The 27,150-nt window shown below is 35.2% G+C and overlaps 2 protein-coding genes across 6 annotated transcripts in view; one reads left to right on the forward strand and one right to left on the reverse strand.

Moving 5' to 3' along the window:
• Positions 1–27,150, forward strand: part of LOC143898847 (A-type potassium channel modulatory protein KCNIP1) — an 84,104-nt gene that overhangs the window by 42,394 nt on the left and 14,560 nt on the right. The window lies entirely within an intron of this gene.
• On the reverse strand, positions 1,296–27,150 carry LOC143898846 (dynein regulatory complex subunit 5). The gene is given in 11 exon segments (XM_077408624.1): positions 1,296–2,857; positions 3,232–3,274; positions 3,277–3,409; positions 8,292–8,406; positions 8,695–8,850; positions 15,118–15,355; positions 16,538–16,676; positions 16,758–16,925; positions 24,226–24,417; positions 24,776–25,048; positions 26,653–27,150. Coding segments are annotated over 11 exon segments (1,566 nt in total). The 5' UTR covers positions 26,700–27,150; the 3' UTR covers positions 1,296–2,795.

Genomic DNA, 27,150 nt, shown 5'->3' on the forward strand with positions numbered 1-27,150 from the left:
ATAATCATCTCCATAGATTCCCACGCGGCCGCACAACTGAGCGGCGACACTTTGATATCGATGACGAACAGGGCTGCCACCTTTTCTTTGACAGAAATTTACTTTTCTGTCAAAGTAAATTTCTGTCAGAGGGACTTTCAATTAAGGGGGAGGGTAAGTTTAATAAAAAAAAAATCATTTACAAGTATTATGCATAATATATTTGAGCTTTTCATTAGTATGGCCTTTTATTCTAATATTTGTCCACTTTAGTGACAAGTATAGGAATAGTCTGGCTCTGCAAACGCCCTGAAATGCTTAAAACACAAGATACAATAATTGATAAATCACGTAGCTTTTCTGCTTTCTTTACACTTTTGAAGATATTTACCCACTTTTGATCAATACTGATATCTTTGGCAGGAGAATTTAGCAATATCATAGTTTTATATCATAGTTTTTGCTTACATGGGAAAAATATAAAAACACAAAATGATCGTCAAAATAACTTAAAACTTTTGCTCTCTAAAAATCGGAACATTCAGCGTCCCGGCTGTCATCCTGTCGGGACGCGGGACAAATATTGAAAAATTGAGACGAGTGGCAATCCTGATGATGAGTCTCCTCGAATTTGGAATCGACTTTCTCTTCCAATTGGCAAATGTACGGACTATCTCGAAGTCTTTTTCGATTATTTAAAAAAGCACGCCTCTCGCTAACTAGAAATTTTATGCGAAATACATTTCATGCGTTTTCTAAATATTTTTTTTCAATATCTTTCTTTCGTTTGGATTTCATTTATTCGTCGTTATTACGTTGTTTGAAACAGCAAGAAAGATATCGCGGAATTTTTGCCAAGCGGATTGGCGAAGCGGTCCTTGCTATGTGCCCGGATGTTCAATTACGACTTGGCATGCGAGAGAAAGCTATATCGGGGTGAATAAAAACTGCAATCGCGAACAGGAGAATGGATCGGAATGTGCAGCGATCAATGGCATCTTTGTGCGGGACTCAATACATCGCATGGCTTACAGCGACAACTAGGCCGTGCCAAGCTAGATGAGATCACTCATTCATGAGTAAATATATATGTGCATGTGTATGCATTTATATACATACATACATACATGTATATATGTATATATGTGTATATGTATTTATGTATAAATGGAGAAAAGGTTTGATGGGTGAAAGAGGAACAACGTAAAGGAATATACGGACAGAGACTGTTTTTTAACTATACCTATAGTGCTCGAGTTTTGTTTTCGGAATTGGTTTAAAAGTCACCGCAGGGAGTTCCCGTTTTATCTGGGTAAAAAGGTAACTGTTTCGAATTAGATGAAACGTATCCTTCAGTCTGTCAGTTAGGTAAATTGAAGCGAATGCTATTAATTCGAATGATGGTGTTAAAAGTGATGTTCGCACGCAAATGAATAAACTTCATGAATCTTCGGAGGAAGATAAAGCGGAACAAATAATTGCGGGAATAAAATTATGCGCTCGTTTCATGAATAGGTAAAAAAAAACACAAGTAAATTTGAACATATAACAGTTAAAAGTATAATTTTTGTCGATCCGCAATTATGACAATATCACGAATTTCCTTGTGTTTGAAGCTTTTTGCGTCGCGCTCGTTCCAACTATTTACGCTGTTTTTACGGACAAAGAGAGTTTTTGCAAGTTCGATCGCGGAATGCGGTCGCAGATGTGGCGCAATTTCCCTGTTCGCGCTTCGCAACTTCGTGTGCAGGCACGTATATTTTTCCGGTTAGTCATTCATTATGTGCGTATACATTGCACGGCCAGGTGCGATTGTTCGCGCGAATAACGCCCGCTCGTCGAAAGACACGTACAGATACAGAAATTGTTATTGCAACTTCGTACAATGACAACATAGATATTATTCAGGATAGTCCGGCACAACTGCTGATTTCGCGTTCACAATGCAATCTTCATCACATACGCGAATAATAAAAGACGCATTATTATCATCGTGTTACACGAGTTCACGTTACATCATATTCGTCATCGTATCACATATCATGTATCTAGCGCACTCGTGTGATGTTTGCATTATCGTCGCGTATTTCTAAATTCTGAATCGTTTATATATAATTGTTATTTCTCTCGTTCTCTGAAATAGAAACTCGTAATATTCCTCATGTATCTAGCACACTCGTGTGATGTTTGCATTATCGCCATGTATTTCTAAATTCTCGATCGTTTGATTGTTATTTCGTTATCTGAAATAGGAACTCGTAATATTGGCTTAAATTCCTAAAATACTTCGACGATTCAATTAATTTACTTAATTGGTTAAAAAATCTGAAAAATAATTGAGGTTAATTGTCTATCAGTGAAGAAATTTTCTAAATAAAGAAATTATTATTGAAACACTTTTTATATTACAGATTAATCTACGATGAAAGTATAACAGAATTGTTCATTTGTTATGCAATTCTTCTTGATCACAACACGTTCATATATCGTTAGAATAAAAAATAGACAAGTATGATAAATATAAACAACAAAAAACACAGTCATTTATTATACAATAAATTGCAAAATTTTGCCTTTTTGCTCGTTCGGAGTGTTTATTTCTTAAGAAGTATAAGCGTTACATAGATCTTTGAAAAGTGGGTTTATTGATTAGAATCAGACTTGGCGGTGTTCCTTGGAGCCTGTATATTGGACCATCATCTCCGTTTTATTACCTGAAAGCTCGACTCATTCTTAAGCACTCTTCTGGATACATCGTGGCGTCGCTACCTAAACAGTGTCTTAAATTTTCCACGACCAGGAGAACACTTCTTCTCCTAATAGACGGGGCCACTTGTGTGTCGAGTCCTGAGAATTGATTTTATCTTCTCCTGCTCGTCTGCAATTTGAATTCCGTGATTAAATAATCACGTTTAAATCTCGTTCCGAATATTGTTGCGTGTCGTTTTTTAAACCTGCAGAAATGCCGACAAAATTTATTAAATTGAAACGACATTGAAATACAACAAGTATAAGAGGTCAAAAGTACTCTATATAATATAGACACGGAAAATCGGAGAACACGATGGAAACTTGGTGTGTAACCTGCGCTTACAAAAATATGTGGTGTGCATAATCATTAATCAATCCTCGAGTCAATACGATAAAAAGTCAGTTGATGATACTTGTATGTAGTATATAACGCTGCATATTTCATGCATGGACTAAGATGAAGCAATAACGCAATAAAGAAAATAGTACAGTAACTCTTACCGGCATCGATTTGTCTGCCAGTGAAACGTTGCACAATATCCTTTTTGGCTCTGGGAATGACGACCCAACTTCCGACTGTTGTTACAGATTCTTGGCGCTGGGTGAATTATATACATTACTGCTTTGGGAAAGCGCTGCCTTGTCCCTCTCCTCTCTCTTTTTCACGTTTTGTTTATTCCTGCGTAAACGTGGCGTGCAGACATTTACAACGGCAACCGCGGAGCAATAACTCATCGCGATAAAATAAATTGGAAAATGTGCCCGGTAGAAGATAAACGCGCACAATACATTGAAGAGGAGGTTTCACGATTATGGAAACGGGAGTGTAATATGTCGAAGTATGATACCGATAACAATGACCATCTCAGTGGTTTTATTTTATTATTAGATTTACGATAAGTCACGTTCACTATTTGCAATTTTTGTTTTCAAATCTATGATAAACCAGACTTAAAGTAAATAGACGTAATATCATAGAAAGATATGTTTACTCTCTAAATTTTATAGAATGGTTTTGCCACTAATATATTAGAGTGATTACGATAGTCACTTCAAAAGAGAAAATTGTCACTCTAATTTGAGTAAATGCGGGCACTCATAAGGTAGGAGTGAATTTTTCACTCAAATTTTTAGAGCGGCTACTACTCCCTACCAAAGTGATACAATCTCACTCTAAAATTATAGTGAATCACTATAATGATTCACTAAAGATCGACTGATAAATGACTCTATAGAAAAAAGAATATTTTATGTTTTTAAAATATAAAGTATATGCATTGTTAAAAAATATAGACACGTTTATGTCGGAAGAGATTAATTTTTTTTACTTTCCCGATGTTAGGATCTTGATGTACAGTTCGTGTCTAATCATTGTCAACGATTGCTCTGGGCGCATAGAATTGCGCATCTCACATGTGCAATCGGTCTTCAGGGCCGCGTGTATTCACAAGTGAAGATCCTTGATACGCTTATATTACGCAGCATGCGAACTATACGGTGTCAATAGGTCAAAGGTGCATGGAAGACGCGATCAACGGGAGAGAGAGAGAGAGAGAGAGAGAGAGAGGAGGAGGAGGAAGGAAGGAAGGAAGGGAGGGAGGATAACCGCGTGTGCGTTCCTAAAAAAAAGAGGGGAAAACGGATAAATCGATTGACTATTAGCGCCAGGCTGGAAACGAGGCGCGCTAAATGGACGTGTAACAATCGAGTTTAACGGTAAGAAGAGTCTCTCTTCTCTCTCTCTCTCTCTCTCTCTTTCTCTCTCTCTCTCTCTCTTCCCCCCTCTCCCGTTTAACGGTTTGCGATTCTCGATTACGATAATATAATCGATCGCTCTCGATCGATTTAACGGTTGATCAACGACTCCCGATACGTCGGGACATCTCGTTGTTCTATCGAGAAAGGAAGTTGTCTTTCGGCAAACGGCTTGGCACGCGGCCAAGCACGACGAGATTCGTCGCCTTCATCGAACTGCTTGTACCCGGAGTTGACGACCTGGGTATTCCATTCTGACACGACGATTGTGTTGCCCTTTCGGGCGTAATGAGGTTTGCAAACGCAGCCTGTGAGCAACTCCAGAGCCCGGCGGTTATCTCGCGCGACGGTGTTGATTTGAAGAGGAAATCGAAATGTGTGTGTGTGTGTCGGATGAATTGTCACACCGCCTGTCTCTCGCAATTCTCGTAAAGTGAAACGATGAAGTAATTAATATTTTCATTAATAAAAGGTTTTTTTCTTAAATGACACTCACCGAGTGCTGTTTGACTATAATATATTATAATAATTTAAACGTAGAAGAGACCGGGGCTAGTTGTCACATTTTTTAAATACTGATTTAAAAAGAAATGTTAGCAATATTTTATAATATTGTATACTACTTTATAATGTAGCTTCATTCTTTAGGTGTAAGAAAAAAATATTAGACTTGTATATATTTATATACAAAAAAGTTATTTAATTCTAAGCAAAACCACGCAAATGTGACAACTTATCCCATACCCAGGGTTGGTTGTCACTCTGGATTGGTTGTCATGTATCTTTCATGTATAGAGGAAAAATAGTTCCTGTTTTACTATTTTATTAAAGTTAGTGCCAGTTTTTGGTAAATTTAACTTAATAATATATTGCAGCATGAATTAAATGAAAAATTAATAATTTTCATAAATTTTTTAATATAATTCTCATAAACTTAGAGTAAATGAAAGAATAATAATTCTCATAAATTTTGTAATACTTTCATAAACTTCGAGTAAATAAAAGAATAATAATTCTCATAAACTTTAAATCTCATCTCATTTGAGACAACTTACCCTGAACGTCGGTAAATATGCATATAAGGTCAAATCTCACTGATGACCTTGACCTTGACATATGTTGTCAAGGTCACCCTCCTGAGTGACCTTCAGAAGGTTTTAGCCGGCGGTCATTGTTTATTAAAAAGTTATAAACAAAAAAAAGTTTGAAAAATATAGCAGATATTTTGAGTATTGGAAGGCATAAATGACTAATATTACGTTTTTTTTTTTAAAGCAGAGAATACTTTACTTCGCGAGAAAGTCGCTGCTTTACCATAACACAACATTTAAAGTAGTAAATTGTTGATAAATTGAAGTCTTTTTGTTAAAACAGAGAATACTTACATGGGTTAGAACAGTTGAATACTCTTAAAGCGCGTCATCTAACCCATGTGGCATCTTGCATATTAACTTTCCACGCATGAAAAGTTCACGCATACACTTTCCACGCGAACCGAGGTTCACGCACACCCCCCCGTGCTTTCGGGGGAGGTGCGGTAGCCCCGAAATAGTTCACGCATACACTTTCCACGCAAACCGAGGTTCACGCACACCCCTCCCTCTGCTTTTGGGGGGGTATATATGTTTTTACATGCAGTTTATTACTTTTGTGTATTTAATTTGCATACTTAAAATTTTGCGTATTTTGTCCAAGTGTATGCGTGAACTATTTCGGGACTACCGCACTTCCCCCGAAAGCACGGGGGGGTGTGCGTGAACCTCGGTTCGCGTGAAAAGTGTATGCGTGAACTATTTCGGGACTACCGCACCTCCCCCGAAAGCAGGGGGAGGTGTGCGTAAACCTCGGTTTGCGTGAAAAGTGTATGCGTGAACTATTTCGACATATATATTAGTCATTTATGCCTTCTAATACTCAAAATAGCTGCTATATTTTCGAAACATTTTTTGTTTATAACTTTTTAATAAACAATAACCGCCGGCTAAAACCTTCTGAAGGTCACTCAGGAGGGTGACCTTGACAACATATGTCAAGGTCAAGGTCATCGGTGAGGTTTGACCTAATATGCATATTTACCGAAAAATTATCTAAAACTATAATATTTCTTATGACCAAAAAGAAATTACGACTAGTAATTCCAAAAACCAACGGAACAATAAAAATAGAGGCAAGAAAAATTTACTTGTGACCTTCAATTTTTAAAAAGTGCTCGTAAATATCACATGCGATGTTTTTGAAACGAGCTATTTCGTACACCCGACTAACACGATAGGAGCAATCTACACTATAAAGAAGAATATTCCACTCAATCTATTAAGTGAGATATAAGCTTTGTGACAACTTACCCGACTAATAGCCCCGGTCTCTTCTATTGTAATTTTTATTTAAAAGAATGCCAAAAAAAGACGATGGGTAGATACAATTCAGGACGTACTACATGAAAATCTGCGAGATAAACGCGAAATTAATGTAAATTTAAAACGTGTGGAAATTGAACGTGAAAATTGTGTCATGAGCACGATAGAAATCGCGATGAGTTCTCTCGCGGGAACATTTAACGATCCTTTTGCCTGTCTTAATAAATCGTAACGTTACCGTACGAGCGAGTACGCGGGCCGAAATGTGGAAGTTTGCGTAAAATCACCAATAAAGTCAAGTATTACGGAATACTTGAATACGATAGAAATTTATAGATCTCCGGCGGACTGCACCCCTACGACATTTCGCTCCCCGTGGATTTATTAAATTTAAGGTATTGTCTTGAGCCCGTCGCACCTGCGTGCGTGGAAAAGGGAAGCAAATGAAATAAAGGTGAGCGGTGTTAGACATTGGGAAAGAGCGGGTCGGCTGGAAAATTAAATAAATTAAAAAAGAAGGAAAACGGAACGTTTTATCTCTCGCACGACAGGGTAATTCCGGTATATATACGCTGCACCTAAAGAAAACTTAATTTGTCGAGTACTATTTATACTATGTTTAAGGCAAATGAATTATTACTAATAAAAAACTATATTGTCTATATGTCTATACTACTATAAAAAAATTAGAAATATGAAATATTTATTCTTTTTTAACAAAAAAAAAACTTTTAGAAACCCTTGCATTTTTGCCATATATCAAATAGGAGTGGGATATATGACATTTATGGATGAAATATACGCCTTATATATAAAAAATTGAATGTTTATAAATAAGGCAATAATATGTTATAATAAGTTATAAAATGTATGTAAAAAGTTTATGAAGATGTAAGAATGATAAACAAATTATAAAACTAAAAGATTTTAAAAAGAAAATAGAAAAACGATAGATGCTTCAAAAGTTATTGGTATACGATCCAAGAAAAAGATAAAAAAAAAAAGAACACATAGGAGATTTCAATTTGTACTGTGGCATAAATCTCGCGTCCTAAAAATGTCATATATCCCAAACAGGAGGGATATACAAGATATGAAGCTAAACAAAGAATACAGAGCTATGCACTTATATTTTGCTGTATATATTCCATCCTTTACTATCTCTCTGCACTTATGTATCATGAAATAACTATTAAACCTTTTATATTCTCTACAGTAATCATTTTACGTAGGTCGTAATATATAATCGCGCAATTTACTATACGGTGAGAAATCGATTCAACTCACTACGGTTTTATTAATATTAACAAAAGAACTGCAATTATAGCATAATACTAATATGGCATAAAGGCACATAACAGTGTGATTACGAGCAAGTATCTTTATTTCTTCTATTTTTTATGACTTCTGCGGCGTAAATACCGGAGTTACCTTAATCGCGGGCCTCACCTGTGCGCGTTCTCGGTGATCGAGGACTCCGATTCTTTCGAGAAATTGCACATTCGACCATCCAAGTGGATAATGTACGGGCATGAGCTTACGGCCGCCTCGAATGACTCTCCAGCTGGAAAAAATTTTATTGCCGTTTTTTTTTTGCGTGGAGTACAAATCTTTCAACCGTTGAGATAATTGCGCAACAATTCTTCAACAATAATATTAATAATTAGTGTTTTTTAACTAATTTTAGACCACTACTGTTTGCATGTGTTGCTCTCCTTACGTAATTATCTCGATTCCGTCATTGAAAATTGGAAACTTCTTTCTCTTAAATTTCTACATCTTCTCTTGAGCTATATTAAAATAATATTCTCGAAAGAAGATATAAAGGGTAATCCTCTGATGTTATTAATACCGGTAAATCCAAAATTATTGTTTGATACGTCGAGAGATAAGACTTCGAGTTCCACGCAACCGGAAGAGAGCACTCCGGCTAGCGCTATGCCGTCTTCCGGACCTAATTCGCAGCCGCTGATATTCAATGTTTCCAAAGTTTTGTTTCTCACCAGGACTGAAAATGACAAATTAACAAGTATAATATAAAAACATAAATCTCTTACAAACGAATATTTTTGCAAAGAATTTATTTTATAAGGAATATAAAAAATATATATTTAGATAAATTATAAAAACAAAACTATCATCAAAGTAATTAATATCACACTATTTATCTATTAAATTCAGTAATATATATCTTGCGTTAAGGGGACTAGGCAAGGTTGAAAATGCAAAAATTGGCTCGTGTTTAATGGTTTATAACAAGGCCGCGAATGAATATAAAACTTTTTTATTGTTTAGGGTATTAATTATAACATTATAAAATAAAAAAATCCATGGAAAGTCGTTCCCAGATCAATAATATCGGCGTCCCAATGTAATAAGGAAAACTGTCGAATCCACGGTTTTACCACGATTCCAGTCGAACGGATAAAGATTTTGGCAAATTCTAAGAATATTTCTTCTCCTTAGGCTTCTCTCTATCGATTATACCTAAAAAATTAAAAATAAAAATAAAATTAACAAAATGGCGTTTAAAAAACAAAAAATTTGTAAAAATTCGAGTTATTTGTTATTATAAAATTGTAGCAATATTTTTTTTTCAATCTAATTTTAGGTATAATTCATGCGTCATAGTGTTTTACAATTCCTGTTTAAATTTCAAGTTGATATCTCTATCGGTTCTCGAGATATCGTGGTAAAATCATCAAAAAATGTAGTTTCGAGAAAATCGCATTTAAAGTTTCGGTACAATATTTATGTTAGAACGGTCGTACTCACGCGGTTCAAAAATTTCCTCTTCGACGCAGTGAATGGCCCCGGAGTATCGTCCAATTTCTCGTAATTTTTATTCACTATCTGATTGCCTTGGAAGCGTTTTTTACGCGGTCGCCCTGGACGGACATACGGCGCGATTTCTTTTTTCCGCTCTCTGACGAAGACATTTTTGTAATAAAGCGATTGTAATACGACAAACTTTCAATACATTAGCACAACCTCTCTGGAAGTCGATTATGTATAAACTTTAAACGAGGTAAAAATTAAAAACAAAATAATAAACAGAATAGAGCATGTAAGCCGAGCTAGATGTGCGTGTTTATTATTCTTTGTGTCAACCGCAATATATACAATTAGAAACAGAAACGTTTCGACTTTATTATTAGGTTGTCTTTAATGCGTCGTTACAAATTAAAACTTAATTCTACATATTGCATAGAGAACGTTAGAAATTAGAATAATGCTCAGACCGTTCGGTCGGGACCAACCGCGCGAATATCTGCGTTCGGCCGGCCGCGCGCCACATTACGTTTTACGCTCTCCTGACCTCAATTTTGCGAATTAAAAAAAAAAACAAACGGGAAGATATTTCTAAGGAATCACAGTATCGGAATATGCAAAAAACCAAAAATCGATTTTTTCAAAATTTTAACCTTGCCTAGTCCCCTTAAAGCAATATGTTATGTCACTACGTTCTGTCGTTTATATCATATCTAATATTTTTTATTAAGATGGTTTTATTAAGATAATAATCTGAACATTTTTTTTTATAGCAAAATTTTACATTTAGTGAACCGACCAGGGTTAAAGATTAGCAACCTAAATTCTTTTTTCTGAAAAATTTTATTCATATTAAAATTGAAGCTATTATCTTATAATGAGTACGTATTATATATCCAGGAATATATCCACGAGAAATTACGGTAGTGATTTTGTATATGTACTGTAATAGATGTTATTGCTCTTTCATGCATTTTTATATTGCAGTTTCAGACACGTTCCGTGTGCTGTAACATGCGATTTGTATGCACGCGCATGCCACAATCTGCTATTCAGCTTGCATTTATTTAAATAATTCAGCGTGCCGCTTTAGCTACACTTTCGACCTGCGAGTCGATTACGCTTTTTTTTCTCTCTCTCTTTCTATGCTAATTTTCGAGATTATATGGGATTGTACATTCAGTTTTTAAAGTCGGCAATAAGCAGAGTATGGCTTCGTGTAGCGAGGTCAAGCATGATACCTGTACATTCAGTCTATGATAAAGATAATTAAGCGATGTTTTAAAGTGACGATTCAGTAAGCCAGAAACGTCAACATTTCAACTTGCACATTGCAGCAACGTTGTAACGTTAATACAATGCAATTGAAATATTTCTTGATACTTCTTGCTTACTGAGGAGATAATCAAGATGACACCTTTTAATCTGAATTTTTTGGCCTTTGGACGTAGCATACACAGTAAAAAATAAAATGTTAATCGTAACATTTTTCAAATGTCCCAGAAAGTCCACTCAAAATTTGGAGTTAAAATAACTCATTCATCGTGTGTTACTTGTTGACAAATTAGAAATGTTAATTTATTGACACTATATTTTACATTTTTATATTTGTTCTTTTAACTTTAAGTATAATGTAAAAATAACTTGTAAAAAATGTCAATATAACATATTTGAATAAACGATAGTTATTTCAACTTAAGAGAAATGTTGTTTTAAATATTTGATTGTAGTAAATTTGATTATTTTGTATGTCAAAGTTTACGATTATTTGAGAAGATTTACTTTAACTTTTGTTTATGTTAAAATAACTTTAAGGCGTGTTGATTTTTTAAAATAATTATGTTAAAAGAACTCAAAATAATATTCAAAATCTAAATGACATACATAAAGTTAAGTTATCACGTTGACATTATAACACACAAAAATGTTACGAAAATAATAACATAGCTGTTGTATATTAATTTTACATTGAAATAATAGTCAAATCTTGGTAACACAAGAAAATTTTAACATTTGGACGCGCGATTTTTTACTGTGTATTATCCGGCAATAAAGCGTCATTAATATCTCATTTGTCAGACAAATTTGATATTTAAAAAAAATAAATTCCATTATTTTCTTATCTTTCTTCGTTCGAAATAAATTCTCTCTCGCTGGCATTTGTTCTCGTCATAAAAAATACATTTGGAAATGCAGAAAATATAAATTTCGAGATCCGATTTTATCATTGATCTGTCCTGTGTACATACGTACATTGATAAATTTATATACGAGGGAGGGAGAAAGGGAGAGAGGGAGGGAGAGAGAGTGAGAAAGAAAGAGAGAGAGAGAGAGAGAGAGAGAGAGAGAGAGAGAGAGAGAATGGTGCTGAAATACGAAATCCGTGATATTTCCATTATTCGGCGAGAATGCAATGCACCCCTATAGTGCACTAGCATAAAGTAGTACCGCACGCAACATTAAATTTCAATTTACCTCAACGAGCTTTGTATTACTCGGGCACTGAATTCTGTAGAAAACACCACTGGATAATCTTCGAAGTGGCGTTGTATTTTTCCAAATAAACAAAGAATTATCTATCTTGATATATCGTTTTCAGAGCAAAGAGAGAAAGAGAATTGCTTGTAAAATCATTTGCTCTATAATCGCGTCTATTTACATTTATCGCTATTTTACTTGTGGAAAGATTATTTAAAAATTGATAAAATCTGTTCATTGTCGATTATACATATACGTGCTATTTATAATTGTAAATACAAATTAAAATTGTATTCTTGATTAATATTGTTGCAGTTAGTTATATTAAGCATTAAGATTAAGCAAAAGCGTAAATATTGCTTTATTCTTATTACTTATTACTTATATAAAGATACTGAATTTATCACACACAAATATTTCTCAATTTAATCAAAGAAAAGACTCGAAAAAGTTATTAAAACTGAGAGCTTAAGTTAAAAGATATTGGGCAATAAATTTTAATGTATCTGCTTGCTCCTAAGTTATGATATATGCCCTATAAGAAAGTTTTCGGCATCTTTAAATATTTTTTTAAGGGGACTAGGCAAGGTTAAAATTTTGAAAAAATCGATTTTCGGTTTTTTGCATATTCCGATACTGTGATTCTTTAGAAATATCTTCCCGTTTGTTTTTTTTTTAAATTCGCAAAATTGAGGTCAGGAGAGCGTAAAACGTAATGTGGCGCGCGGCCGGCCGAACGCAGATATTTGTGCGGTCGGTCCCGACCGAACGGTCTGAGCATTATTCTAATTTCTAACGTTCTCTATGCAATATGTAGAATTAAGTTTTAATTTGTAACGACACATTAAAGACGACCTAATAATAAAGTCGAAACGTTTCTGTTTCTAATTGTATATATTGCGGTTGACACAAAGAATAATAAACACGCACATCTAGCTCGGCTTACATGCTCTATTCTGTTTATTATTTTGTTTTTAATTTTCACCTCGTTTAAAGTTTATACATAATCGACTCCCAGAGAGGTTGTGCTAATGTATTGAAAGTTTGTCGTATTACAATCGCTTTATTACAAAAATGTCTTCGTCAGAGAGCGGAAAAAAGAAATCGGCGCCGTATGTCCGTCCAGGGCGACCGCGTAAAAAACGCTTCCAAGGCAATCAGATAGTGAATAAAAATTACGAGAAATTGGACGATAATCCGGGGCCATTCACTGCGTCGAAGAGGAAATTTTTGAACCGCGTGAGTACGACCGTTCTAACATAAATATTGTACCGAAACTTTGAATGCGATTTTCTCGAAACTACATTTTTTGATGATTTTACCACGATATCTCGAGAACCGATAGAGATATCAACTTGAAATTTATACATGAATTGTTAAACACTATGACGCATGAATTATACCTAAAATCAGATTGAAAAAAAATATTGCTACAATTTTATAATAACAAATAACTCGAATTTTTACAAATTTTTTGTTTTTTTGACGCCATTTTGTTATTTTTATTTTTATTTTTAATTTTTTAGGTATAATCGATAGAGGGAAGCCTAAGGAGAAGAAATATTCTTAGAATTTGCCAAAATCTTTATCCGTTTGACTGGAATCGTGGTAAAACCGTGGATTCGACAGTTTTCCTTATTACATTGGGACGCCGATATTATTGATTTGGGAACGACTTTCCATGGATTTTTTATTTTATAATGTTATAATTAATACTCTAAACAATAAAAAAGTTTTCTTACTACCTCGGTCGAAAGTACGTACTTTCGGCCCCGGTTCCACGGCAGAAAGTCTCATTTTTATGCCTTGGTTAAACTACATGCGCGCCATCTTGAATAGCGGGAGTAAAAACTTAGTTGCGTGCACTGGCACTCAATATATGACAAGATCCCTACCACAATATTACTACAAACCCAATTCACATCGCCCCAACCTCTACTTTTACTTTCACTCGTATAACCTAAAAATTTGTTTACAGTTAGTCAATGATAATGTTTATTAGTAAATATAAAATAAGTTTTGTAATTGTGATACAAATAAATAGTCATGTCTAAACATAAACACAATTCCTTTAATTAAAGTGTATTTATACCTTTATTTATAGATGCATTTGATTTGATGCCTGCCCCCGACCAGCAGCACTCGCTTCGCTCGTGCCGCAAATGTCGGGGCAGGCATCAATATCTTCAACACACACATGTCATTCTTCCGTACTTTCGACCAGGCAGCAAGAAAAATAGTATACACTACACGGGCAGAAAGTTTGAGAGCCCTGAACTGCGCGCCATCGTGCTCTCGGCTTCGCCTCGAGCACGATGGCGCGCAGTGCAGGAATCTCAATCTTTTTGCCCTTGTAGTGTAATATACTATTTATATTCATTCGCGGCCTTGTTATAAACCATTAAACACGAGCCAATTTTTGCATTTTCAACCTTGCCTAGTCCCCTTAAGCCCCATCTATACATCTATCGTATAACGCTTTAATCGTAAGTGATCGTGGTCGTAAGGAAAGAAGCTGTCGTAAACATTGTGTGTGTGTGTGTATATACATAAAATAGCAATGCGTGTTATAAAGTTGTGCACAACAGCAAATGGCGAAACAGAATGTCAGAGGCCAAGTAGAGCTGTTACGACAAGCGTTACGGTTAATATTACGATAGATGTAGATAGACCTTTAAAAACTCGATTTTTTCATCATGCAACTGTTCTATTTCAGCAACGAGAGTTAAATTCCTTCTGACATGCATAGAACGTTTTATCTAGTCCTAAAGTTCCGAGATTACACAATTTTAAAAATCAACCAAAACATTTTTTAAATATTTTTTATTTTCTTATAAGTATGAATCTTTTTCTATCTGTTAAGATTAAGTGAAAATTAGGTATTAGCGTATTAAAAAAATGGTTTAAATATTAATTTTATTGTTAGTTTATCAGAAAATGGTATTCAATAAAATATGAAATAAAAACACAATTTTTAATATCTGAGCAGAACTGAGGCTGCTACGATATATATTTACGAACTTACGAGCGCATATGTGATTAGCTCCCTCATTTTGTAGAGGATTCAGTCGCAGATCCAAATCTTTCAGAGCCGTCGTGTTTGCTTTCATTAATCCGTGAACGATACCAGCAACTCCGATCGGTCCTATATTGTTGTTCGCCAAGCGCAAAGTCCTCAGTTTCTGATGCATTGACAGAAATTCACCCACCGCGTGCGCACCGGTATCCATCAATTTGCAATGCGACAGATCCAACTCCTCGATCTGCATTCGAGATAATTGAGATAATATACGTGAAACGTGTGTGATAAAATTCTCCGTTAACACGTTGCCTGTCCAGCGAGTTTTGTATGTCTTATCGCGCCACAGTAGAATTTTCATTATCGCGTAAGCATATAATAGTGTATAGAGCCCAAAACATTAAAAAATTAAAAAATTATTTACACATTGCCTGCATTTGTTCATTCACATTGGGAGCTATTGGAAAAATAAAATATATAATATATGTAACGTGCATTATAGATTTTATTTTTCCAACAGCTCCCGATGGGAATAAACGAACGCAGACTATAGGTTTTTGTACTTTGTTTGTACACTTGTTAGTACATTCCGTTTCATTTGTATCCAAAGGGTTAAAAAGTTAGGGGAGATGAAAAAATCGTTCAACTTTAAGATATTTTAAAACGGCCAACGTCATTCGAAAGAACATTGTTTGTACCCTTTTCAAATCGTTTGTATCTCAAGGGGATCGAAAGTACAGGCTTTTCAAAATACGTTCAGGAAGTAGTTTCACCAATTTTTGAGATATTTCAAAACGACCAATGCCAATCGCTATAATCTCAAACGAGGTACAAATATGTATATATAGTGTAAACGATAGTTTAATTTTTTAATGTTATGCGCTCATAGCTTTACACCAGCAAGCATATAGCGATAAAATATTGTGTAATATGATTAAACAACTGCATCCTCATGAGTACTGTTGAAGAACGCATTTTTTAATTTACATTACTATTTAGCTATTTGTGTCATGTAAAATTTTATATTAGATAGCGTTTATCTTTTACAAGCGTTTTCAAAAATTTTGATAACACCGATCACGGATCACTATGGCAGCCAACGTGTCAAAAAATTATTACGAGGTGTAGCAGGAATTACAATATTCATGACCATGGCATAAACTCTCTACTATCTACCAGTGGATGCCAAGATCGTTTTTACACATATATATATATATATATATATATATATATATATATAGATATTACCAAGTAATGTTATATTTCTTCGTTTTAGTGTCACATTAAGCATTAAAGTAGATAATGCTTGCAGTCACGTTAGTTTAGCTTTTAACAAAGTTGCATCTTTAGTTGTACTTCTATTAATTTGTAATCGAAAATAAAGCAGTTTATGTGTTATTCACATAACGGGGATACACCGACTAACGTTATCGTTCGACACTATCCCTTGGAGAATGGCTGCGACTCGGGGCTGATCTAAGTTGCTTTGGGTCAAACTGAATTTCTTCAATTTCGGGCTGGCTTTAATTCCTTCCCTCAGACTTAAGCAATCCTCCAGCGAGAACCTGCACGAGCGATGAATGTTTTATCAATCGTTTAACGTGGGGATCCACTTTATCGTCGCGTTCGTTGAATTTCCGACTCACTCGAAGTCTCGCCATTCGAAACCGTCGTTCATGTAGATCATACCGAAGTTGAGATAAATCTCAGTGAGATGTGGAAATCGCGGGAGTATAACTGCCATAGGAATGTGATGCGCGACGTTTTCCTCTGGGGTTGGCTCGTCTTTCGCGTTAGCTCGCGTTGTCTGCTCTCTGGAAAGTTTGTATCCAAATTGGACATGTATGAGAAACGGAATTTTGTCGGTGATTAATTTTTTATTTAATACAATTTTTCTTAGAAATCAGCTACGCGTTTATGCGTGAAAAACGAGCCGTGCTTTGACAAACGAAGCGTAACAACACATTCAATGATAAATTTTGATTAACAAAGTTTAAAAAATTGTAGAGGTTTATTAATTAAAAAATAATTTTTATTTTAATTTACTTTGTATGAGTGTCATGATACGAATACACAACGATACAAATTTTTATTCCATGAATTTTTCAATTTTTTAATTCCATCTTTATATAAATATACTATAGCTTTTTTGCCCGCGCTTCGCGCGGGTTCAAAAGCTCGTTCTTCTTTTCTCCAAATAGTAATATTTACTCCCCAAAAATTTTTTTTTTGAAAAAAAGGACTTTTTTTAAACAATTTTGTATGGAGGTCCCTTGTCCCCGGGCTCAGACCTCTTCCCAAAACCCTCTACGGTCTAAGCTAATAGAGTATCATGAGATAGTATACCAAATTTAGTTGTTCTAATGTGAAAACTGTGATCGATAAAATAATAATATCATGCACAAATTAAATTGATCATCAAATTCTAAACGCAACTGACGCTAATAAACATTCTTTCCCAGCAGATCTTTTCCCCTCGCTTTGATCCCCCTTCCCAAAACCTTCTACGGGCTAATTTATTAGACAGTATAGACGATGTTTTTCCCCGAATAGTAATATATATCTCAAAAAAAAAAAAAAAAATTTTTTTTTAAGGGACTTTTTTTAGACAATTTTGTATGAGAGGGGGTTCCCTTTTTTATTTATTTTTATTTTTATTTATATTTTCTTATATTAATTTATTCTTTATCGACGCCATCCCCGAAAAATTAGACAAATTCTGGCACCGGTTTCCAGAAAATCGGTCCATTAATGAGTGAGTGAGTAGTTTGCAGTCAGACAGACAAACAAACAAACATTTAAAAAATTTTGGAACCGGTTTCCCAAAAAAATCGGTAATGATGCAGTTCTCAAAATACGTCTACGGTCTAAGTTAGAGTATCATGAGATAGTATACCAAATTTGGTTGTTCTAATTTGAAAACTGTAGATTTGCATAGCGGATAAATATACATACATTCATTTTTATATATATAGAGACTAGCTGGTTACCCGGGCTTCGCCCCGGAGGACATATGTAATAAGACACGCAAATAGTCTCTCTCTCTCTCTCTCTCTCTCTCTCTCTCTCTCTCTCTCTCTCTCTCGCCCTCTCCCTCTCCCTCTCCCTCTCCCTCTCTCTCTCCCTCTCCCTCTCCCTCTCCCTCTCTCTCTCCCTCTCCCTCTCCCTCTCTCTCTCCCTCTCCCTCTCCCTCTCTCTCTCCCTCTCCCTTTCTCTCTCTCTCCCTCTCTCTCTTCCTTTTCCTCTCCCTCTTCCTCTCCCTCTCCCTCTCACTCAATTATTTACTAAAAAATTGGAAATATTTTGTAACCTATTTCCAAAAAGATACCGATTCCAAAAAAAATCGGCAACGAAAAACTATACAGTTTATAGCACTCCCCGGGAAATTTTACCCCTGTTTTATATACAATTCTTTAAAATTCGATTAATTATTTCCCGAAAAATTCGTCAAACTTTTGATACCAGTTTCCAAAAAGATCGGTAACGAAAAATTATATACTTTATAGCACTTCCCGGAAAATTCAACCTCTACTTTATGTACAATTTTTTGAGGTTCGGTCATTCGGAACCGGTTTCCAAAAAGATCGGTAACAAAAAATAGTACACTTTATAGCACTCCCCGGGAAATTCTACCCCTACTTCATATACAATTCTTTGAGATTCAATCAATTATTTCCCGAAAAATTGGAAACATAAAAAAAACCGGTTTCCAGAGAGATCGGTAACAAAAACTATACACATCATGGCGCTCCCCGTAAAATTCTACCCTTACTTCATATACAATTCTTTAAGATTCGGTCAATAAATTCCCGAAAAATTGAAAAAAATTTTGTAACGGTTTCCAAAAAAATCGGTAACGAAAAATTATACACTTTATAGCACTCCCCGGAAAATTCTATCCCTGTTTGATCTACAATTCTTTGAGATTCGGCGAATTATTTCCCAAAAAATTAGAAAAATTAGAAAAACCGGTTTCCAGAAAATCGGTAACAAAAAACTATACACATAGTGGCACTCCCCGGAAAATTCTACCCCTATTTTATATGGTTATAATACAAATTCGGTCCAATAATTTTTAAGTTATTAACGTTCAAACATATACCACCCGTAAGGATTGTATATAATAGTATAGAGACGTAGTTCTACATCAAAACTACACACTCTATAGCACTCTCCGGAAAATTCTACCCCTATTTCATATACTTGTGGCAAAAATTCGGTCCAATATAGTTTTTAAGTTAAAAACGTTCAAACATACATTTCGGGTGATGTATGTTTGAACGTTTTTAACTTAAAAACTATTGGACCGAATTTGTATTAAAACCATATAAAATAGGGATAGAAGTTTCCGAGGAGTGCTATAGGGTGTAAAGTTTTTTGTTATCTATTTTCTGGACACCGATTTTTTTAATTCTTTTACCCGTAAGAATTAGAAAAATTAAAAAAATTGGTTTCCAGAAAATCGGTAACAAAAAAATACGCACCCTATAGCACATTCCAGAAAATTCTACCCCTATTTTATATACTTGTTGTAAAAATTGGGTCCAATAGTTTTTAAGTTATTAACGTTCAAACATACACCACCCGTAAGGATTTTATATAATAGTATAGATAGAGACAAAGATTCCATTTGTACATATTTTTTCATATCTATCGCGATTTTTCGTATATTATATCTAGATTGTCAATCAATCAGTGATGCAACGAACGAGCGGAAAAGCAATTTTTTTAATGCGGAGGAAAAAAAATATTCTATCCCTAGGATGTATGGAAAAATCCACGTGTATATATGTAAAAAAATTAGTTCGAGCTGTTACTGAATGGTTTATCCGCGAAACAGTTAATGTATTTGAGTGAGTCGCGGCTCTGATCAATATTGGACGATGGATTACGTTGCACAAACTACGTCGTGTATGTAGAGGCCTAGTTGCATGCTAGTCGTTGTGAATAATTGAAGAACGCGTACACGCCGTACACGCGCCGAACCATATTAACCGTCAGATAGGTCATACTGGCTACGTTGGACGTTCTAGATTGATATACGAAATGGAATTTCGAATAATAAATCCGGGCATGCAGAAAGACAATATTGACAGTTTATATATGTACCTATTAATTAGTATAACCGTATAATTCCTTATGTATCTTATAAGTTGTATTGTCTTTAACCCTTTCGTTCTCAAATTATTTAGAATATTTTTTCACGCATCTCAAACACTTCTATAGTCAAGATTATTCTAATTTATTAAATTAAGTATTTATTGTGTTAATCTTAATTTTATTGTATTTAAAGTTTAAATAGCAATTATATTAAAAGAAAGGGGTTAAAGCTGAGACAGATCACGATAAAAGGATCTATTATTCGTAATCCAAATAAAAGCGAAGATAAATCTTGCAGCGGATTTACGGATCGTTCGGACAGGGAGTAGCCCGCGGTGTGATCTGAGAGAATTACTTTTCCCAAACGCGTTCTTTCTCTTTCCCTTTTAATTAAATGAAATTTCTGGGCTAGGATCTATAACGATTGCCATCGCGGAATGATATAACGTTTCCTAACGATTCAACTTTACTTATTAAAATCGCGATACATATTGAATAACGGGCCAAGCGTTCTCGGAATTATCAGCGCCGAATTGCAGAAGAACGCTCAGACGCGTTTACGAAGCGAGCTCTACTACGAGTTTTATCAAACTAGAATGGCAAATATTTAGATGGTGCGTGAATAAATTAGACAGATATAAAGCTATAGATATAATGACTCAAAGTAATAATAATGACATTATTGGGCATTAAATACTATATATTGCTACATGTGTGGGATAACACAAAATTCATCTTTCTAGTTAATTTCAAATCAATTTTTCGTCAATATATTTCTAAATGACGCTGAGTTGTTTAAGGTGGTCCTTTCGCGGACCCAGCTAGTCAAGTAACAGTCCGTCATGAGGTAATTGAAAACAAACATATTGACCAACATTACACAACATCCCAATAATTATAATAATATAACATGATTTTACACACACGATTTAATCGTATTTAATTATTTACTAATTAAAAAAATATCACAATAGTAGTGCGGTTGAACTCGATTTAGGTTAGGTTGTGACCGAACGGTCAGGCATGACAGTACGAGTAAAGCAATATGCGATTGGATCCACTACTTATTTAACCTCATATATCAGAGCAAAACATTCGGTAAGCCCTTATTTTCAAGGTATGTACGAAATCCGGAAACTTCAGGGAATATTTTAAGACGTGAATAATGTATTCATCTGATCGCTAAGTACATGTATTATTCGTTGAAAACCTTGGCCGTGGCGATTTGCATCATTTTATCTTCCTCGTTCATTAGATGTAAACAAGGATAGAATGATAATGGCACGCTCCGCGAACGCACATTTAGAATGACTTATTTCTTGTAAAGTGTCGGTAACCTCACTTGATTTTTCGTACACATGTCCTTTATTACTGTATATTTAACATATATCAAATTTAGGTACCTATCTAATACTTGTTCTCACGAAAGGACCACCTTAATATTAAAATAGTTTTAAAAAATAAGAATAACGATTATCTATTACTTTTATTAAAAATAGAGAATTTTCTTATACATAGATGATATAGGGTAAACTCGGATAAGATGGCCATACAGGAAAGATGGCCAACTCATGTTCATTCGATGTTTCATGGCGAACGAGATTGAAAGAACATAGGTTGGCCATATTTCCTGTATGGCCATCTTACTCGAGTATACCCTATGCACAACATGCTTTTACTTAAAATAAGTTCAGGAAATAAAAATTTATTTTATAAGCTTTTTATAAAATTTGCATTGCCGCGCTACATAATAATGCCTTTTTCGTGTTAATAATACTGATGCTAAATTCGTGTGCAGAGGTTAATTAAATTTTTTTTTGCGAGAACAATACGGGCGAAACGAGCGTTTTACTTGTTCCGCCTGAGATTAGTTTTGCAAACGTGATCGCGGAACTCTTTTTCCCGTCCTCACGTTTACCTGTTCCAATTTCATTACAACGACAGTAACCATTTCTACCCTGCCGACTCTACGGCCGTAACTGTGTAAATTTGTTTCTTTACTTTTTAAACAGCATCCCCGTTCACAGCAACATTTTATAATGCGGCCTTAAAAGCTGGAAATGAAATGAAACTGGAATGACGGCGGCGCCGGCGCGACAACGTTAACAATTCCTCTCGCAATGTGTGGGTTCATAAAAAGTATATCGGCACTTTTTGAACACATTCCAAAAATTTTGCACGTGCATTCACACGCGAAATTAAATAAAGCAGGAAAAGATTTCAACTTTTGCAAATTTGTTGTATTTATTACGTGTAGATTTTTATTTACAAATATTTATATTACGATCTTGTATTATTAATTTTTAATTATCTCAAAATAATTATAAAATTATCCATTTTTTTATTATTGTATATATTATATTATATTTGTATTGTTATGATGCCTTTCGTACCACACACTTTGTGTTCGCGAGAGGATATTCAGAAGGGAAATGTTTTTGCTCACGTTCTCTTGTCATGCTTGCACTTGAGTTACTTTCTACTTCGCGAAGTTACGTTTATATAGTAGCACACGTAGCCAGCTGCCTAGAATCGACTGTCGCACTGTCACACATATCAACTTGGCCGCGATTGTTGCAATTTCGCGCAAAATTTACACCGCTCGGCATCTAAAAGTCGTCGCTCAATGGCTACGGCAATTCTACGGCTAGCGCGTGTACCTATATGTATATCTCCCGCCGCGCGTGTATAATTAGAATCTTTAACGCATTAACAAGTTTATTCGCTCGTATAAGTGTGTTTGCCGCGTGTCCGCCTTTGCCGTCGCAATTTCGGTAAACTTAGCGCGGCCGAATTTGCACAAATGTTCTCTTCAATAATCACCTTGTACGAATGATGTACAAATGTAAATTTGGCACAAAGGTGTGAATGAAGGTAGTAAGCCATTAGCAATCGACGATGAGAAGAACGGTTCCACAGAATACGATATCACAAAGATGTAAGGTAAATGTACCAATTAATGCCTGTGGACACGTGCCTAGATACCTATGTCTGGACATTTTTATTATTTTAATCCTTAAATAAGTTATAACACGAATTAAAATCAAATAATCAAAGATGAAAAATTTTTTCTTGTATATTATATTTTTATCTTTGATTTTTTAATTCGCGTTATAATTTATTTAAAGATTAAAATGATAAAAATGTCCAGACATAGGTATCTACGTGTCCAGGCATTGGTACATTTACCTTACGGACTTTGTATTTCGGTGTCATAAAAATAAAAGGACCAAATGTGAAGACTACGTCGAAAGATAGAAGATAATTACTGTGCATGTGTTATCGCGATAACGAAAGCGATGAGGGAATTTGCTGAAGCTCGGTATATTTGCAATTTTCCGACGTCCGTGCATGATGATTATAATTGGCCTCCTAGATACTCCGGCCAATTATAGAATCGGCCGCTACGCTTTTGCGCGATATTTACGCCGCGAGTCCATCGCACTCCTTGGATCTTCAAGTGCAAGCACTTACGGTTTTAGCCGACAAACTGACCGGCTCTAATAATAATTTTCCGATGTGTTCTTGGCCGGGCGTAAATACTGTGGATTGCTGCGCGGCGCGACGTAAAGCGGTGCAAGGTCTGCTCAAACGTTGGCACTACATAAATACGTATCTACTCGTATCTACTACGATGACGATCTATAAATATATTTTTTGTAATTGTCATAAATTTTTGCAAGTTTTCATACATCCTCTCATTAAAAAAGATCGTCTGTGAAAAGATTTTTGATGCCTAATTTCAACGTTGAAGTTATGTTCATCAGACAGATAAAGCTGTGACAGACGTTTGGAGATATTAAAACTTCATAATAATTGTCGAAAATTTTCCATTTTTTAAAACTATTTCATATGTATTTTTACGCGCATAGTAAAATCTTTATTAATCTTACAAAAAACCGAACCTTATTTTTTCTAACTGGGTATAAGTCGCTTCGATTTGTCTTCATTAATTATTATTTTGTCATCAGGCATAAAAACTAATTGAGAATTTAGTATACTAATTTGCTTTACTTGGTCGGTACAAGAGAGCGAAGCCTTATGACGTGTATGTGGTTCTTCACGAGAGCCATCAATTTCTCACATTCCTCTCTTTGGGACTCGAAGTAGCTCGCTTGCAAAGTTTCCAGATACTCGGCTAAGTGGCGTTCGCAATATAATCGCCGCCATGAGCCACCGTACTCGCCCGGATCGTTGTGTTCCCATCTGCGACAATAGAAATTAAATTGTACTTGCGTACGCAAATCGCTTTGACAAATCGCTTTTAGTATCAATTGATTATGCCTTTTAAAGCACCTACAGTTAATTGCAGTCTATTGGTGTGAAATTCATGTTTTAACGGATGTTTTAAGTCAAGAACTATCAAAGTCAACCAATTATAAAGAGATTAGAATAAGATTGAAATGAAATTACAGTCGATTAAAGTTGAATGAAGTCGGCTATTATTTGGCCAGATTAATCCATAATTGCGACGTAAAGTTCACGATAGCGTTTTCGATAATACGTATAGTATTACGAATAGAGTATTCCACATAATCGAGAATCGATAGGTGCTCCGTTCTACCTGTCCTTGGCCGAGCGTTCCCAATAAAACTCATCCTCGATTCTCGGTATCGTCAACTCGAAGGGTAGATTAGTCGGCAGTGTTTCCAGCAACACGTCCCTGTCGGCGCACGTCGGCAGATCCTCCAGAACAGGATTATCCTTCCAGGCCGAGACTATGGTACGAAGCGCGAGAATCTTTAAATCGGGGATTACGCCGTCGTCCCACGAGGCGTCTTCCGCTCGCAGCGTCCGTCCTTGCTCTTGCGGTAACAGCGAGGTCTCTGGCGAGCACCTGTGAGCCAATTTGCCAGGATAAACGTTAAATTGTTGAATGAGTAAAGCCAATATTATTCATATATCTAATACGAAGATGTTTATTTCGAGGATTGTTGTACCACACGTGACGCGATTTCTTGCGATACCTTGCGTTGTCGAAATTGAATTGCTTTAAAAGGATATTCCTAGGGATATACTTTACTTTATTCAAGAAAAACTCGATTTGCGCGGTATATACGGAATCAGAATGTATGAGGCGAGATAAGAGATGATACACGTGTCGCGAGAACTCCTATAAACCTATACCATTAGAAAAAAGAAGAGAGAGAGAAAAAGAGAAGAGAGTTTAGATATACGGCATTTAAGTGCTAATTTATTGCTCTAATCCCGAATTTATCACTCCTATCTATTCGCAGGCAATTAATATCAAAAGTGGGGATGCTGTCTTCACGTTACGCTAGCACCCCCATTCCTGAATAACACGTATAGAGTACCGTAAACGGCGTAAACGAAAGAATCGATACACCAGAATTTTGTGCCAATTTTGTACTCTAAAGCGCTCCAAAGAGATATTAAAAGTATTGAATGGTAATGATTGTGATGAATGTACCGATATGCGGTTACCGTAACTGCATGAGAGCAAAATGGTCAAAAATAAAAAGTTAACCATATAGGTATAACATTAAACTATTTATCCAATCAAATATTCGTTAAATACTTTATTTTGGAATTTATTACTCGGGAAATAACTTTAAAAATTTATCGAAAATACACAAAGATACAAGTGTAAAGTATGTTAAAGTACAAACAATTTAGTTGCTGTGTCAATTTTGGTATTAAAATAATCCTAGAATTTAGTACTTTTAAAATATCCCAATCCGAAATTTAGTGCTCGTTATTTAAGTTAACAAAGTTCGCTAAGAGTATGGCGATGTCAGTGTCATGTACAAGAGTAAAGTGTATTAAACAAATTAGTTTCTATGCCGATTTTGGTATTAAGATGATCCTAGAATTAGTGTTCTTAATATCCTTCTTGTCCTGAATTTATTGCTCACTATTTAACTTAACACAGTCGATCGACATTGCGGCGGTGCTAGCGTTACGTACAAGAGTAAAGTGTATTAAACAAATTGGTTGCTGTGCCAATTTTGGTATTAAGATAATCTTAGAATTTATATAGTGTTCCTAAAATGTCCTAGTCGCGAACTTAAATTGCTTACTATTTAACTTAACGATGCGCGATGTCGAGACTTTAAGTCAAATATAGTAAAAGTTAAACAGTTAAGTTAAATAGTGAGCAATAAATTTGCGACCAGAACGTTTTAAGAGCATTAAATTCCAGGATCATTTTAATACCAAAATCAATACAGCAACTAATTTGTACAACACTTTACTCTTGTATCTTTATGTGCAGTTTTTGATAAATTTTGAAGTTGTCTTGTAAGTAATAAATTCCAAAATAAAGTATTTAACGAGTATTTGATTGGAGAAAAGAGAAACAGTTTAATGTTATGTTATCTATAGCTTAATAGAAGTCTGTGCGTATATATACCCGAATTTTTTTTTAATAGTAAGGGTGCTAAGTTTATAAAGGTCCATTTATTCTATTCCATATTTTACCTGTAAGCTGCTATAACGTTCTGCGGTATCGTGTGCGGGATCCTCATTGTTCACGCGTCTGTTTCTGCACAAAGATGGAAAACACGATAGTTACTTCACCAGAGTTCGCGAAATGTCCACATAGATGATTTACGATATGTTTGCTGTTTCGATATGCTATTTCTTACCCGGGGGATACGAAAATATTGCGGATCAATAAAACTGTTATCTATGCAATTGGTTTTATCAACTGTCTCTCGCGCCTGTATACGATCTACCGCCTCGACATTAAAGCGACCGATGTTATTCTGTGCTTTATTGATGGAGGAACGAGTCACCGGTGTCTCACCAGTACATATTTTCAAGCCACAGAATATCACTGCTCATCCGAACAAATGGTCCGTCGGCAAATATATACATATATATAGTATATGGAGTGTCTCGCTTAATCTCATCCTGATAAAACTCTCGCGGAACTGAGTATGATCATTTTTCACACGGCCTTTTTTTCCTTTCCTT

The sequence above is a fragment of the Temnothorax americanus genome, unplaced genomic scaffold, assembly GCF_048541705.1.
Source record: "Temnothorax americanus isolate GAGA-0224 unplaced genomic scaffold, ASM4854170v1 Scaffold24, whole genome shotgun sequence".
NCBI classification, from domain to species: domain Eukaryota; kingdom Metazoa; phylum Arthropoda; class Insecta; order Hymenoptera; family Formicidae; genus Temnothorax; species Temnothorax americanus.